At 41.9% G+C, this 18,347-nt stretch overlaps 2 protein-coding genes across 3 annotated transcripts in view; one reads left to right on the top strand and one right to left on the bottom strand.

The window, feature by feature from the left end:
• DYRK3 (dual specificity tyrosine phosphorylation regulated kinase 3) overlaps positions 1 to 8,957 on the bottom strand; it is a 29,025-nt gene extending 20,068 nt beyond the window's left edge. Inside the window, exons 1-2 of the mRNA XM_072137436.1 lie at positions 8,491 to 8,957; positions 191 to 306 (exon numbers count right to left, since the gene is read on the bottom strand). Of these exons, the coding sequence (XP_071993537.1) occupies positions 191 to 306; positions 8,491 to 8,533 (159 nt within the window). The 5' untranslated portion in view covers positions 8,534 to 8,957. The remainder of the gene's footprint in view (positions 1 to 190; positions 307 to 8,490) is intronic.
• Positions 8,951 to 18,347, top strand: part of EIF2D (eukaryotic translation initiation factor 2D) — a 36,303-nt gene continuing 26,906 nt past the window's right edge. Inside the window, exon 1 of one of the 2 annotated variants that reach the window (XM_072137435.1) lies at positions 8,951 to 9,057. Coding sequence is in view for 1 of the 2 variants with exons in the window: in XM_072137434.1 (XP_071993535.1) it covers positions 9,228 to 9,340 (113 nt within the window). In the remaining variant the exon portion in view is untranslated. Of the gene's footprint in view, positions 9,058 to 9,212; positions 9,341 to 18,347 lie in introns of those variants that run through there. The other variant, XM_072137434.1, reaches the window with a different exon arrangement.

Raw genomic sequence — 18,347 nt, 5'->3', positions numbered from 1 at the left:
AAGAGTCTCCTATAATTTTTTGTATCCAATTTATCAACACCCCCCCCCCCCTCTGGAGGTCTCTATGAAGTCAAATACCAGGCTGGAACACTAGAACTATAACTGTGCCAAACACGCTGGAGTGACAACATGAATTAATCAGCCGTGATGAAAGGACAGCAAGGGTAAAGCAAAGTGACATGTTACTTACAGCAAGTCTTCCAATTGAAGGGAGGGTGGAAGGGCTCTCTTTATCCCCTGCAGCATCCTGCGCTGGCGCTTGGTCAAGCCTCATGTAGGAGTCATACAATCCATCTCCATATCTTACTGCAACAAACAGACAGGTGGTCAGAAGAGCCAAATCCTTTCTAACAGCACATATATTACAATTCAAACAATGTATTGTACAAAGACAAATGTGTGCGCAGTTATCTATACATTGCTCCTAAAAAAATAATACATAGAATAGTGCTCCAATTGTCTGTGGCTCCTATGTAAACCTATGTGTCAAGACTTCGGTCCAGTACACACTTTAAACAGGGGTTTCTGTTTTAGCAGAGCAGAACATAGACGAAAAAAATAAGGTAAAGAAGACTTTCCATTACACAAAGACAGACAAGATTTCCTTCTACAAGTACAACTATCATACTGTACTACCCAGTCACTGACCGCCCCATATGTCCACATTCCCTATAGCTCCATCTGCAGTTAATTTAAATAATATGTAAGGGAACTGAATACCAACACTAATGATACAGAGAGATGTGAAAAATGCTACATAATATGACACCGCCTTTCCACAGGTTTTTCTGTCAAAATTTTTAACGGTTGTGTTTTGTAAATACAAATGTTAACATCCATTTCATTGGATTAACCCCTTAACGCTCTGCGCCGTAGCTCTACGGCGCAGAGGTACAGGGAATGTATGAAGAGGGCTCACGGGCTGACACCTCTTCATACAAAGGTGGGGGGTTGTTGCATATTGCAGCAAACCCCCACCGCTAATAACCGAGGTCGGTGCTTGCACCTCGCGGCTATTAACCCTTTCATTGCCACCGGCGGCATCTAAAAGACGGTGCCGCCATCTTTATTACGATCGCCGCACCCCCGAACGTCATGGGGGGCCGGCGATCGGTTGCCATGTCTTCGTTTGACCCAAGGCTATCTGGCTTCTGCAGATTCGTTACAATGAGCCAGTGGCTCATTGTAATGAATGAGCTGCAAAAATGCCATATATTGCAATACAGAAGTATTGCAGTATATGGTAGGAACGATCTGACCATCTAGGGTTAATGTACCCCGATGGTCTAAGAATTAGTGGAAAAAAAAAAAAAGAAAAGAAAATATTAAAAATTCAAATCACCCCCCTTTCGCTAGAACTGATATCAAACATAATAAACAGTAAAAATTACAGACACATTAGGTATCACCGCGTCCCTAAATGCCCGATCAAAATATAAAAACAGTTACGGCCGGCGGTGACCTCCGAGACGGGAAATGGCACCCAAATTTCCGAAATGCGACTTTTACACCTTTTTACATAACATAAAGAATGGAATAAAAAAAATGATCAAAATGTCGCGCAGACCTCAAAATGGTGGCAATGAAAACGTCGGCTCATTTCGCAAAAATGACACCTCACACATCTCCGTGCGCCAAAGTATGGAAAAGTTATTAGCTTCAGATGACAAAAAATTTTTCTTCTTTTTTGTACACATTCGTTTAATTTTTGAAAATGTATTAAAGCACAATAAGACCGGTATAAATTGGATATCGCCGCGATTGCCCCGAACCAAAGAATAAAGTAGGCGTGTTATTTGGAGCGAAGAGTGAAAGTCGTAAAAACTGAGCCCACAAGAATGTGACGCATGTGCGGCTTTTTTTAAATTTTTCCACATTTGGAATTTTTTTTCAGCTTCGGAGTACACGGCGTGTTAAAATAAATAACATTACGGGAAAGTAAAATTTGTTACGCACAAAATAAGCCCTCACACAGGTCTGTACACGTAAAAATGAAAAAAGTTATGGATTTTAGAAGGTGGAGAGCGAGAAATGAGCGAAAAAACCCTGCGTCCTTAAGGGGTTAATCTCCCTTTAGCTAATTGCATTTTGAAATGTTTGAATTAAATGCCACATGTGAACGCACCCTTACAAGTGCTGTGGCCACACACCCCAGAAGCACTTCATTTAACTTAAGATCATTTTATAAGAAAACTACAGAAGGAAAAGTTCTAACAAACATATGATGGTTATTCACGCTTCTTGACACTACTTAGCTGCGTTAACTGTTTAAGACAGAATCTAAACCAAAAAAGCTAAAAATGTATAAATTAATAAAAATGTTCATACTGGAGCTGTGTGCTGTCCAGTAACCGACAGGCTGCCTAAAAGGTTACATTCTGTAATCCACAAGTACAATGTTCTTACCAGGCTACGTAATGTGATCCTGTTCTAAGAATATGTTTACTTGTGCTCCAACACAGAGCTTTTCAAGTCTTTTTTATGTATTAAAAAAAAAAAAAAGAAATCTCTTCTGTGAGACAAATAAAGAATGAAGTCATGAATAATCCAACCCCGACGTACAAATCCAGTATTCACTGACTGTCCAGATCAGACAATCAATGGCCCAATACAGTTGTCATTGTACAAAAAGGAATATGTTAACCCATTCAGGACAACACTTTTGCATCCCATTGTATCTGAATACTTCAAAAAAAGAAAAAAAAAATCCTTCCATCACCATATTCTGACACTCATAACTTTAGACTTTGGTCTATTTGCCATGTTTAAGGTCTCATTTTATGTGACAATATGACATTTTTGTTAATACCATTTTTCATTGTTCACAAAATGGTACCTTTCTGAGTATGGAGAGGACTCATCCTGTCCCTCTTGGGGATATATGCGTATTATGGGCTGTCCCCAAGTGGTAAAACTGGTTAAGAAACAGTTCTCAAGTCTCACACCAAGTAGCAGCACATCAAAGTCTACACTTTCAGCTGCACGAGTGTAGAATGATACAGGGAAAGCCTGCACATTGGTAAGGAGCTTCAGTGGACTTTGTTATGGCAGTGATTAGTCACTTAACTTGTCAAAAACAAGGAAGTAAAAGCATTACTTTATAAATGTCCCAATCCAAAGGTGCTCTCTCACATTGATTCAGGGGAATTGTTATCTAGTGTCTACATGCAAATATTATGCATTTTCATGTCAGGTCACTGCATCGCAACTGAATCATCAAGAATTCCAGACAGGTTTGAAGTTTCATTTGGTTCCGTTTTTGAAGTGGTTTGTGGTAACATATAACATGTTTCACCTGTAAAATCAAAAGACAGTTTTTTTGTGATGCAGTTTGCAATGGATGTGGAGACCCAGAGACAGGCAATGCTCCTCCACCAGGCTATGTACAGGAAGGAATCTACTAGCATCCATCAGAATATACAGGCAGTCCCCGGGTTACATACAAGATAGGGTCTGTAGGTTTTTTCTTAAGTTGAATTTGTATGTAAGTTAGAACTGTATATTTTATCATTGTAATCCCAGCCAGAACTTTTTGGTCTCTGTGACAATTGGATTTTTAAAAAAGTTGGGTTGTCATAAGAATCAGGATTAACACTAAAGATTCATTACAGACACCTGTGATAACTGTTATAGCTGATTATTGTAGCCTAGGACTAAAGTACAATAAATTACCAATATCCAGAGGTTCATTTGTAACTAGGGGTCGTATGTAAATCGAGTGTTCTTAAGTAGGGGACCACCTGTAATCTGTATTTCAGACTACCAGATTTTGTTGTTTTTGCTAACAAAATGTTTCTACCAAACCCAATGGTAACATCACTTTAGCCAGGACCACCCTGAATACGACAGTCCTGGTGCAGATTCCTGACCAAGGAAACAGCTAGCGAGGCATGTTTAGGTGTTTTTTTGCGCAATGGCTCTGAAGGAAGGGAAAAAAAACTCACCAAATTTTTGTGGAACATGGGATCTTAAAGGCTTTTTTACTTCAGCATATGTCCAGTAAAAGGAAAATTATAGATTCCTGTTCGTATAGGACATGTATGGTCTTGGATGAGAGCTTTCCTTAATTCTAAGTGGGGTTGGAAAAGCAGAAGGCACCTTGTACCCCCATATCTGATGGGATGCGGATGCCACACGCCCAATAAATATCTATACAATTAAGACATATACATGTGACCTGGACTACAGCCAAGCCCTTAATCTCTCTAAAAATATCTTCACCTATCAATTTTTATCTTCCCAGCATCCCTGGTTATCCCCAGGCAGTGGAAAGGTCACTGCCCCCCAATCAATACTGAATGATACAATTGCACAGAGTGCACAGAGTTGCTGGCTGCAGAGGACATAGGTCAAGGGATATATTTTACAATTCAGTGAACCTCTGCTTCATGTTTAAGCAGAACTTATTTATTTTATAGAGGCTCTGTGAATTTGATGTCATCCAACCACTTCGAACACCTCCCTGTTATACTGGAGGCATTTCATATTCAAGGTGTATTGTACAGTCCAAGAATAGTGGAAAAAACAAACCAGCTCACCACAAGTATTACTGCTCGGAGCATGGATCAGCCCATGCAGCCTTTGGTAAATAGAGAAATAGATCGAAAGATAAAAAATTAAATCCTTATATTGGTACATCTTAGAGTGACAAAACATAAGTAAAAAAAAAAAGCCAATACGTTCCAGTGCCCTTCCTCAAGGATGGAAGCCATGAGTACTGTACACAGTTATATGTGTCTTACAACTAAATATCTAACAGTAATTGTATTTATGTGATTGTGATGATACAACTGTACACAATGTGTACCCTCTGACCATCAGTAGATGAGAAATGGCAATGTAGTCTTACTGGATTAACAGTTTAATAGTTGTGAAAAATGACATTGGATCCCCCCCATACAAGCTCAATGGCAGCTATAGTAGAGGGTTCAATGGACACCATCTATGAGTAGCCAGCCTCAACTACAGAGCCTTGGGAGACGTGCATCCCCCAACAATACAGCCCCATGTCTACTTTCACAGAGCAACTTACAAATCACACATCTAACACCGGATATTACTAATAAAGCTTTGTTCACATAATTCCATTGTTGGAATCCTTCTTCCATTACTCTAATATACACTGCTCAAAGAATAAAGGGAACACTCAAACGACACATCCTAGATCTAAATAAATGAAATATTCTCAATGAATACTTTGTTCTGTACAGAGTTGAATGTTCTGACATCAAATTATATAAAAAAAAAAAAACAAAAAAAAAAAAACCATCAATGGAGATCAAACCATACCCTCATACCACCCTCATGGAGTGCGTTTCTAACAGTTTGTGCAGACACTTGAACATTTGAGGCCGGTTGGAGGTCATTTTGCAGGGCTCTGGCAGTGCTCCAACTGCTGGGTTGTTACCCTCCTACAGCTCCATGCACGTCTCCTAGTGTACTGACCCGTCTCCTGGTAGCGCCTCCAGCCTCTGGACACTACGCTGACAGACACAGCAAACCTTCTGGTGACGGCTCGCATTGATATGCCCTACTGGATGAGCTGCACTACCTGAGCCACTTGTATGGATTGCCAAGGCATTGTAGGGAGATCATACAGGCACGTGGAAGCCACACACAATACAGAGACTCATTTTGTCTTATTTTAAAGATATTACATCAAAGTTGGATCCGCCTGTAGTGGTGTGTTTTTCCACTAATTTTGTGGGGGATTCCAAATCCGGGCCTCCATTGGTTAATTAGTGTGATTTCCATTGATTTTTTTTGTCAGCATATTCAACTTTGTACAGATCAAAGTATGGTATTCAATGAAAATATTAAAATTATTCAGATCTAGAATATGTCATTTGAGTGTATTTTTTTTAGAAGTGCATGTAAAAAAAAATAAGTATATAGAATAACAGTAAAGTGTCCATAAAAGATGTCCAGGAACAGGAATCTGAAGACTATAGGAGGCAGTTCCATCTCTGTCAGTCCAGACATCAATAAAATAAGGCCATGTCTACTACATGAACTACCTGTGCCAGGCACCACATATCTGTGCTCACCCTCCATTTACATCTAGATTGTCTTCATGGTGCACACATCCCCTTTGTGAGCATATGACTACAATAATCCGGGAAATGAAGAGGCTTATTGACCACATTCTTATGGTGCGAGCCGACAGTTCTCACATGACCTGCCTGAGCTGATATTATAGAAACGCTACATGGATAGTGGAAGTAACAGAAATTTACCATCTATAATCTAGTTTAATGAAGGTTATACAACATTCCTGTCAGCAGAGTCATAAACCAAGACAAATTGAGAAAGACACAAACATTTCACTATTCACCATATAGAATACTTATTGCAGGAAGAAATTATCTTCATGTATCTCAAAACCTAAAGGTTTTACTTCAAAGGAAAAGATGTCAGCAGAGTGGAATGAAGAAATTCTCATTCCAGGCCGTATCCTCATGCAGACTGCACACCACGTGACAAGAGCTGACAGGAAAAAACAACACTCCATTTTTTAAGTGCCTATACAGTGTACAATAGAGTGGCAGTCTATTGTCACCATCACTGTGCACCGACACAAAGGAAGGACTTCCACCCATATACACCACCAGTCGCAGACTCAATACCACTTGGTAACATGACTTGGGAGTTTTGTTTCCCTCGCCTAGTCGTACAGGGGAAGAGGATAAAAAGAGATTACCTTAAGTCTTTGTTGACCTAGTAGTATACAGGTGGCAACGGTAACAAGGGGGCATAATTGTGTGGAAGTACAGGTCAGGGGACATCTAGATGCCAGGTATGTGGCTGCGGATTATAACCTCAAAGGTATTCCAAGGGCAGGTTCAGAAAGGTTTCCGGCCATTGCACAACATACTGGTAGCCTAAACTAACAAGTCTTTGAGCTGCTACTGGTATCATACAAGCTTCTCCTTCTTTGGAGATGCACATTTTCCAAGAATCCTTATATATCACTTCAAACCTAAAAGACCCCCAAGGCCTCGACTTCAACTAGACATTTTGAAGGCCTACTTATTGATTTTACCTATCAGACTACAGTGAAAAGCATTTGATTGATTTGTATGCCATCACGTGCACAGCAGGGGTCACAGTGGCAAAATCAATCACTAGTGCTCCGGGTAGTCTACGTATGGGGCCCACTTTCGGTATCCTCGGTGTAAGGCTGCATGAACACTATTTTCTGCCGTGTGCTAGCACATGTATTTATGTGCTCACACATGGCATGGTTAGTCTTGTATGTGCAGTGGCGTAACTAGAAGCTGATGGGCCCCAGTGCAAAGACCGTGCAAGGCCACCCGACTATAATGTATAGTTTATAGTAATAGTCTTCTCATATGGGAAAATGACACCATAAGGGCCCCCTAAACCTCTTGGGCCCGGGTGTGACCGCAACCCCTCAAGTTACGTCCCTGTATGTGGATAGTCTTCTACAGCCATTGGCTTTTGAGCACCTACTGACACTGTTCATAATGCCCAAGGACAGGTTGTCACCGGGACCACCTTTTGGTACCATTTTTCCAGAAAACAGACACAAGGAATAAGTATGAAAGTGATAAACTTATGAAACATGCAACACTCAATTTTACACTACAGGCAGCCCCCTACTTAAGAACACCTGACTTACATACGACCTCTAGTTACAAACGGACCTCTGGATTTTGGTAATTTACTGTACTTTAGTCCCAGGCTACAATAAGCAGCTGTAACAGTTATCAATGATGCCTGTAATTAAGATTTATTGTTTATCCTGGTTCTTAAGACAATCCAACATTTTTAAATAAAGTATACGGTTCCAGCTTACATACAAACTCAACTTAAGAGCAAACCTACAGAACCTATCTTGTATGTAACCCGGGGACTGCCTGTATATGGAAAGCAGTCCTCGAGGAGTCTCTAAATGTTATCCATCACATCACTTTCTTTGACCCCAGTCTTTAGAATACTGATATTTCCTCCCTGGAACCATACAGGGAATATTATATAGGTTATTACATCTAAATGGGATAATACTACAAACAGGCTGTAATGGCCATAACAGGATTATCCTAATCCTTCATAAAACAAAGGATTAGCAGTATTACTGGACTATACATGAAGAGACTCAGCTTGGCTGGCATAAATATAACATTACTTAGACAGGAACAGCCCATGTGCTATCACTGAGTACAGTACATACCCTGTAACCAATAGATAAGAATATGGCATGATGGATGATGGCGGAAGAGCAATACTGACTAGATGTAATGCAGCCTATGATGGATATACACATTAAATACATAGGGGGTCAAAATGTACAGTATGGTGACAGCACTGGCAGTGGACAATGATCGGCACTGAAACCATGGATCAAATACAAGAGATGATAACTCAGGGCAAGGCACAGCGCACACCATTACACATGTATATCTGATGAGAGGAAGTGTTTATACAATGGAGAAGAGCACATAACCCACCACGAGACACCCGCTATACCTGCTGTGATGGGGCCCTCGGGCTTCCTTGTTAGGATCATCATGGCTGCCAGCTAGAGGAGAGAGCAGAGGGCTCGGTGCAATCCATCCCCGGGCGCGGCTCGGGCTCATATACGGGACACAGGACAGCCCCGCGCGGCCAGCTCTGTATCCGTACACAAGAAGACTAACGATCGATTCCCAGCCCCAGACTGAGGCCGTGCTGCGGGGCGGTCCTAACGGGCAGGGCGTGTTCATATCGGTGGGCGTGTCACACGAGGAAACTTATTGTAAAAAAAGGCGTCTCCCATTATTGGAGCGTGCTGTAACAGGGCGGGACAGAGTTGTGTGAGCAATAGTAGTGGAGGGGAAGTTACAGGAAGGAGTGACGTCCGTGCTGTGGAGGATGTGAAGCTCCGGGACAGCGGAAGCGATTGCTGATGCTGGAAAACATCTTCGAAGGGGCGGCTGAAACCCCTATGGAAATACCACAATAAAGTGGTCGGAGCAGTAACGTGCTCGCCCCGCCCACTGAGCCGCGCGCTCTAGTTACTAGGCAGACTGACGCGTCTGGTCACTGCTGAGGAAGGTGACGGCTCGGGGAGGCGCTAGCCCTGCATCATAGTGGTGGGAGGGCGGGACCTGCTGTCCTGAGAGCTGTCAGTGTACGGGAACTTCGGGAATTGGATTGTCCTGTACATACGGGAATGGTCAAACACGTTTGTCTACACGACATGACCGTATATAACGTGCACGTCTATGACTTGTAACGGCTGGGACAAACCCAGAGATGCTGTTATCCTGCAGTTATCCTCCTTCATAGGCCATTGTTCACACACCAATAAGTGTAAATTGTATGATGTATCCTGCAGGTACACTATAAGACCCCTGGAAATGAGAGGCAGATTGCTCTTATTAGGCTAAATTCACATTACCGTTAAACCCCTCTGTTAAAAAAGTGAAGAATGGAGGTTTCACGTATCAGTTAAAAATCCCATAGACATCAATGTAATTGTATGTCATCCGTTACGGTCAGTTTGGTCTAAATCCCTGATCCGTGAGTTTTTTTTCAAACTGAGGGCGCCTTCCCACATGGTGTTTTTGCCGCGTTTTTAAACGCATCCAAATTGCAAGTGGGAGGAAACCCCTCCCAATGAAACTTAATGGGACGTATGTGTTTCATTGGAAACGGGAAGGTATTTTGGTCAAAACACATATGCGTTTCCAATGAGGCTCAGCCCGATTTTTTGGGATTCTGACTTGCGTCGCTTTATATGGTTATAACTTTTGAACACTGTTACTTATCAAAACGATTCTGAGGGCGCGTTCACACGTTCCGCTAGCGCCGCATTCATAACACGACGCTAGCGCACAGGGGGCGATCGCATATGCATTTCCAGATAAACGCATGCGATCGGGTTATTAATCGCATGCGTTGCCCGGGAAACACATATGCGATCGACCCGAGCCCCGCCCACTGTGAGCTAGCGTCGCGTTATGAACGCGACGATAGCGGAACGTGTGAATGCGCCCTGAGATTGTTTTTTCCCCACATGTTGTACTTCATTTTAGTGGTAAATTTTGGCTGATAAGATTTGCGCTTATTTACAAAAAAAAAAAAGAAAAATTATGATTTTTTTTTTAAATTTGCCGAAATTTGAAATCATAGCGTTTTCAGGCAGATAATTTATTTAGGTGGTAAATCTGATGAATATCATATCTCCCATATGTCTACTGTACATTTTCATAATTTTTGAAATGTTTGGATAATTTATTTTGACGTCACGCGGCTTACAAATCGAATATCGATTTTCCGTAATTTTCAGAATTCACTATTTTGGGGATAAATCCCGTTTTGAATGAAATTTTACATATTTAGCATCAAAAACGTCCTATGTATCAACCCATTTTCAAATGTGCACCCCTCAAGCTATCAGAAACAGCTTTTACGAAGATTGTTAACCCCTTGAGATCTTCATAGTAATTGAATCAAAATGGAGCTGAAATTTAGAATGGTCAAATTGTGCCAGTTCATTTAGCCCTAAAATTTACACATTTCCAAAAGATAAAATCCACCATACAATTTGTCTTGCAATTTCTCCCGTGTGCAGAGACCCCCCACATGTGGCCGTTACTTGTTTTGTGGGTACACAGCGAGGTGCAGAAGGGAAGGAGGAACCTGCAGCTGCCAGGATTCTAGTTTCCTCATTGGCCCTTTAGCAGGCTATAAAATTTTCGCTTTTTCGTTATTGGGGCCATGTGATGGCATTTTTTTTTGCGGGAGGAGATGCTTTTTCCAGTGTTACCATTTTGGGGTTGGTATCCCCTATTGTTGAACGGGTTAAACACCCGCGATCGGAGCACACTCAGCCGACACGCCATGGTTCCCAATGCCGATTCTGCTCAGATCTTGAGCCGAACCGGCATTGGCTCACCGTCCGATACAGCGGACGCTGAGCTTCAACAGGTTAAACTGCAATGGAGACGAAACGCACGAGTGCAACCTCTGAATTTCATTTCAAATCAATTTAAACCCTGATAGCGAACATGTTGATCACTCCAGGTAATGGCGGTGTGACATTGCGTTTACGTTTGCTGCATGTGAATATGGCCTCATGAGACAGAGAGAAATAGAGTTATGGTACCTTAGAGTCTTGTGTCCCATATGCTGAATGCAATCCATAACTGAGTCTTTATTTCTGCATTATAATTAAGACCACAAAAGGTTGTCAATTGGGCCAGACACTAACAATATCATACATAGATACTTGCACACAACTAACGGATCCTGGACATGTGCTAGCACAAGTCCCTATTGACCTCTAGGAGTTCATGCACGTCTGGATGGGTGCATCTGGCATGACGTTTTAAACCACCTCAGTATTTTTCACCAGGAGAACTACGATAATAAATGTGGTATAAATTATGAATCATTTGCGCAAGAAAAAAATGTGCATCCTGGCCACTATATTTTTTTCTAGATGCCTACTCATAGTAGATGTGGCCAAAACCATTTGTGCCAAACAAGTTGCAAACGACTCCAGAAATGTGTTTCTTTCCTTACATTTCACTGTTTAGTATTGCAGCTCAGTTCCATCTGTTCTTATAGTGGGAGTCACTGTGATCTGATGCCATATAAATGACATATTCTAGGGAGAATGGTTACTCCATCTTCCTAGTTACTACTGGTATGTAACAAATCAGATGTTTTCAGAAGATTCATGGGAAGTCCAAAGAATGATGCCCTATAAATGGAGCGAGTGTCATCCCAATGTTTTATTCCCTTATATTAGTAACCTTTTGAATGGTGATGAATTTTACTTTGTAGCTGGAATTTCTTTTTGTCACACATAACATTCTTCTGGAACAGGAATTTTCAGATCTGCCAACAACTCTACGGCCAAGATCCTTCTGTACAAACTGTTCTAGTCTGCTTCTTCCAAGACAGTATTATTGCAACTTACAGGTTTATAGTATTCATTTTCATCATTTCTCAGGCTTTGCTTTCGATAAAATTTCTAAATTTGACAATTCAGACGTAGTTATTCACGTACTGCTCTCAGTTAAAGAGAACCCGTCATGCAAAATAACCCCTTAAACTAAATATATTTTCATAAACTGCCATAAGAAAGCATTGCCTCTATCCCTTCACTGTCCCTCTACATGTCTGTAAACCTAAGCAATGAGGTCCTAAATCTGTATGCAAATGACCTGTGAAATGTCCAATGAGTCATTAGCATATTCAAGCTGTCCAGCTTATTCATGAGTGGAAGGTACAGCCACACCCCCAGTGCTTGACTGACAGCCTGTATAATGATGTGAGGTATAATGGCTGCTCCATGTGCTTGCAGGTGGCCACGCCTGCAGCCTGTGTGTGTATAGGAGAGATACAACAGCTCCAGGCAGCCAGGTATATAGCAGAACAGGTCAGGTACATGTGTAGCTGATGTATTAGGAGGATGCAGCATGTCAGCAGATAAAGCACAGACACTAGCAATGTTTTACTATACATTACACACAGACATGATCAGGGGGAGGAGAGGCGAGGGGTAACAGGGGAGACATTACTGCCTCTGACCATGTGACCAGCCTCAATTACATAATAAAGAATAGATGATTTTATAATGATTAATGTATGAATTGACTAGATAAAGGCTGGGGATGGATTTTTGTGAGCTGCTCCAACAGGTAGAGGTGACAAAAATAGTGACACAGACCTGATGACAGGTGTCCTTTAAGGGGGAGAAATCTTGTATGAAGAAATTGTTTATTACGGAATAAATTAACTGTAATGTAATACATTCTTCTACATCCACTTTATGATGTGAAGTCACCATCATGTAACTTTAATAATGATTATTTATTTATATAGGGCACACAGATTACGCAGCACAGAAAAGAGCTTGCCAAATCAGTCCTTTTACATGGTTTATTAATTGAAGTATGTTTTTTTTTTTTTTTAAATTTCCATACGTTCGCATACGTGCCAACAAAGCTTTTGGCGTATACAATGAATATATCCATAAACTTCTACTTGCAGACTTAGGCATCCTTTTTTGCCTCTGTCTACACAGTACACTTTATATACTGTGAGAAATACATGATTCTCCCTCCTGTTGAGCAACATATACATATGCTTAAAGGGAACCTGTCACCAGCGGGACACCTGTTAAACCCCTCAGGCCGGCGGCATATGTGACGTTTTAAACCCGTTTTTGGGCCGATTTTAAACAGTCTGTTAAAAAACACATGCGCTTAACGGACTGCTTAAAAACGTTCTAAAAAAAACAGGTTCAAAACGCCACATGTGCCGCCGGCCTAAACATACATTATAGGCTACATTAAACGTTGTCCAGGCATATACTTATATTGATGGTGTGTGGGCCGCATGCTGAAATAACTTATATTCACAGGCAGCTACCAGTCATGGGTCAAGCGTTCACCAAGCCTCCGGGCAGCTGTGTCATCAAAGCTCCTCCTACAGTTCTCTTTTCAGCTGATTCCTGTCCTGCCTTTTCTCGTTCGAAATCTCAGACATGCGTATTGCGTTTAGTATCTCCTCTCAGGACCTGCATGTATTCTTAGGGAGAGAAAGCAAAGGGTGGAGCGGCACCGTGCAGAAACTGGGAGGGTGCAGGTCTTCGTCGGGGGTCCGACAAACCCCGTTAGTCGTAGCAGTAAACAACAAGTGAAGCAGCACTCCGTATGGGTAAAGTGAAGAAACTTTTTATTCCACCATGGATGAGGATGCAACGTTTAGTCTTGCTCTATGAAGACATTATCAAGTCTTCATAGAGCAAGACGAAACGTTGCATCCTCATCCATGGTGGAATAAAAAGTTTCTTCACTTTACCCATACGGAGTGCTGCTTCACTTGTTGTTTACTGCTATTCTTAGGGAGAAATGTGCACTGCGTATGAGGCATTGCAGCTTACGTGACGGTGAAGTTCCCAGCATGTCCGAGATTTAAAACGAGAGAAGGCAAGGCAGAAAGAGAACTGCAGGAGGAGCTTTGATGATGCAGTTGGCCGCAGGCTTGGTGAACGCTTGACCCCCTGACTGGTAGCTACCTGTGAATATAAGTTATTTCAGCATGTGGCCGGCACACCATCATTCTAAGGACATGCCTGGACAACGTTTACTGCAGCCTATAAGGTATGTTTAGAGGTTTAACAGGCGTCCCGCTGGTGACAGGTTCCTTTTAAGGAGGTCCCCAGTGATTTAACTGGAAACAATAAGGACAGGTATATGACTAGGGAAACACCCTGATCATTGGTTTACTACTCCTCCCACTTTTAGGGGTTAGAGCGGAATACAAGGACATACATCACTGTATAAGCATACTGCAGAATACGTCCTAGCGCCATGTTGTGAATCTTCTAAAGTATACTAACAACGGAGGGCAAAAGCAAAGTGTGTATGTAGCCTAAAGAGGTCATTGGAGACAATTTTGTACCTGCTGTATTATTCAGTATTTTATGAGCAATGGGAGAAATTTATCAAAAGAGTCTGAGCAAAACTGTTCTAGTTGCTCATAAGAATAATTGCTTTATTCATATAGCATACAGAGAGCTACGCACAGCTTGCCACATAGGTTGATGTCCCCATGGGGCTTATATGTTTTTTAAACCCACACAAACACGGAGAGAACATACAAACTCTTTTCAGATCTTAACCCTAAAACTTTGCTGCCCCCATATCAACCAATATGAGCTCAGCTTTCATTTTCCCACAACAGTTTATAAAATGAATGCTGTGTTCATGAGAAACTAAAACAGTTTTGCTATCAAACAGTTTTGATAAGTGAGGATTTATGGTGCCCCAGCATATGATGTAAACTTTAATGCACCTCCTTGTGCCGAATATACAGATGGGTTCTGGCCTCCCATATGTCCGGTAGCAGAATTGGGCTATAGTTCCTACTGGCACAGGCTATGTGTAGCCGGCTTTGCCAATGGCCTAAGGGGAAAAGTACCGTAGTAGCAATTGCTGGCCATATGTCTGAAATTGTGACCATTTCAGGGCACCTGTGGCCCAGCCTATGGAGCGCTCTGAGAGACAGTCACTGGCTCTCGTTGAAAATCTTGCGCATGTGTGATAGCCTCCTTTCGCTGCCGACAGAGAAAACTGCGCAGCACAAGGAGGCATTATCGCGCATGCGCAAAATTTCTAGCAAGCGTCGGTGACGTCACCAGCTCTCAGAGCACTCCATAGGCAGTGCCCGGGGCACCGGGGCGTGCTTAAATTCGTTTGCTCGTTAGCATAATTTATAAAGCACATTTTTGATGAAAATTGTCCGTTTTAAGAAAAAAAATAAAAGAAGCTGGCTGGAATAAGTACCGGGACAGGGAGTTGAGTCATACATATCTACCATCAGGTTAACTGATGGTAGATGTCCTTTAAGAACACGGACTAAAATGGCCTTCAGTACAAAGACCTTTTTTTACAATTTTCCCTGCTCAAATTGCAAAAGACACAACTTTTTTATTTTTTCTCTGACATGGCATATGAGGGCTTGTTTTTTCAGGTAAGATTTGTATTTTTATGGTAAAAGTAGCATGATGATTTAAATTAAGAGGATTAATAGAACTTGTTTATTGCGATGAAAAGGACACAGTTACATTGGTCTTAAATCTGACTTTTTTTTATCACTTTCTATTAAATATTTTTGGGAGGTAGAAAGCACTAAAATGGCAATTTTTAATTAGAATTTTATTTCTATTTGTTTATAACTCTGACAATATGGATTTTATAATGTAAGTGCTGCTTGGCCAACGTTGCTACAAATGCAACAATAACAATTTTGTGTGTGTTATTGCAATGTATTATATCTGTCAGTAATTTACTGACATTCTGCTTATGAGACCCAGTCTTGGCCTCGGCCTCATAGGACACCGTACATGTCAGACCTCTGTCTGCCATGGAAACTCCACAGCACCCTGCGATCAGCTGAAGGGGGTGGGGGGTGGGGGGGTGGGGGGGTGGGGGGGGAGTGACAGAATCCGGTCCTTTTGTCTCTCTCCTTAGCTGCCCCAATAGGGGGTTAAACTGCCCAGCAAAACGCGAGTGCCCTGCCGGGCAGACGATATGGATCTTCCAAATGCGGCAATGAGCCAGTCAATTTGGACAATCTATTTCATCCAATGTCTTCAACCAGTTCAAAGGAAGGATAAAGGAAATCAAGCATAATAAACCAAGGGAAATTACTCATGTATCCAGACACTGTGACCGTGTTAATCTTCTTTATTTCTAAAAACAACTTTTAAAATTATGCCAATGAGCCTGAAGTGCTATGTGGGGGCGTTACAAGAGCCTCTCCTTACTGTAGCTTCACAGGCTGTTATGCTATGCAGAAGCACATCTCCTCCCCTCCACTCTGCCTGCTGTAATCTCACACAGTGAGAGGGGCATGTGGTCCTGCATAGTGTAATAATCAGGGAAGACAGAGCAGAAAGGAGGTCCCCAGAGCCCTTTATGCTCAGTAACATAGATAAAAGTTTATTTTAGATGGAAGGCCATGGACAACAAATATAAGAAGATTACCACAGCCACGTTGCCTGGATCTATGAGTAAGTGTCCCGAGTTTATCATGATGGTAGATTTCCTTTTAAGAACTCTGTAAAACATGACAACATCTACACCAAATCTCCTATCACTATTTACCTCTGGGATCCCATCGACCTATGAGGTTATTTAAAAGTTCATGCTGAGAGCCCAAGGGTAGTTTCTACAGATAAGAAGTGAAACTTGTGTTGGGATACCCATGGATCTTCTGCTTGATGTTTCTTTGGAGAAAATGTTTTCCATGGAGTATTTACTGTTGTTCCTCAAGATGAAATGATGAATGGGACACACCTAGACTTAAGAATGTGTTGTAATTGCTGAGAATGCCATTTATTTGGTGGTCTTTTCATTTAAGCATATCCTTAGGGCAAAAGAAAATTGAAACTGTTCCCACAGCTAGTCAATGCTTCTAGTGTTTGCTTCTCTTCCAAACATTGGAACACTAGATCCAGAGTACAGGAGCTTAACAATGTAGCTTATCCTTTGTAGCCAAACTAAAGTCTTATGTTACATTTCTGTATACAAGTTAGAAATATAATTTATGGGTACAGCAACAAACTGACAATATAGGAAGTTTAACCACAGTATGTAATGTTTTTTCAAAATTTCTCTGTGATAAGGGAATGATCAGATCCCTGCCATACTAGATGAGTGGTCCAAAAACCCACCAAGCTGGTTCATAATTTAGTAATTTTTAATTTTTTAATATATCCAATGCAACATGATACTAGAAAAAACAGCTAACACACGTCCAACATTCACATTCCATAAATGGTTAGCAACAGAACCGTTCATGTATTGTGCATGTTGCTTAAAGGGAACTTGTCACCTGATTTTACCCCACTTAACTACTAGTGCCCTTTAGGTAGGGTATGAAATGTCCTTTCTAGAATTACCTCTTTTATGTAAAATTTTCTCTGTTTACATAATAACCCCTTAGTTCAGGACCCGTGCAGAACTTAGGCTAGGCTGACAGAGAAACCAGTTGGCCTAGCCTAAGACCTATGACTTAAAAACTCTGGTTTGGTAGCTCACATAGCCATAAGCCTGATTTTACCTGAAATATGAGCCCATTGGGGCAAATTTACTTACCCGGTACTGTCGCAATCCCAGATCTGGACGGTCTGACGAAGAGGATGTCCGGCGCGATTCACGTAGCTCATGCGCTCGAGTTTCTGCATTCAGTTCACGTTCTTCTTCCTGGTGCTTGCAAGTGCGAGTCTTGTGACACAATTTGAAATGTTAAATCCTGCGTGTAGTCTGAATCCGTCGGGTTGTCCGATGACCCGCCCCCCGATTTGTGTCGTGTGCAAGCCACACCGTTGCGCCAAAATCCCCTGTTAAATGCAGCGCAAATCGGAACTCTTGTCGGGAAACTGCGGATTTAGTAAATGAGCCCCATTATCTTTAATTTGATTTAACACAAAAAACACTTCTGGGTACTATAGTACTGAAGATAGTGGTGTTTGAAGTTAAACTACCCCAGCAACCACTAAACTCACATGAAAATGACTGACTTTGCCTCACTCTTGGGGTACATTCACACAGCGGTATGCCCGCCGTGCGGGCATACCGCCGTGTGCTGGAGAGGAGGAGGAGGCAGCCCCTCCTCCCTCCATAGAGAATAGCGGCGCACGGCCGCACACACGCCAAAAGATAGAGCATGCTCTATCTTTTTGCGGTGTGCGGGCCGGATCGGTGCCACACATGTGTGGCACCGCATCTGCGCCGCTATTGCCGTCTATGGGGACGTACATGCGGCCGCATGTACGTCCCCGCAGACGGCCATGTGAATGTGCCCTTGGGGAGATTTAT

This window comes from Engystomops pustulosus, chromosome 2 (genome assembly GCF_040894005.1).
Source record: "Engystomops pustulosus chromosome 2, aEngPut4.maternal, whole genome shotgun sequence".
Taxonomy (NCBI): Eukaryota; Metazoa; Chordata; class Amphibia; order Anura; family Leptodactylidae; genus Engystomops; species Engystomops pustulosus.
Note: the sequence above shows the minus strand (reverse complement) of the source record. Positions and strands in the feature narration are given on the sequence as shown.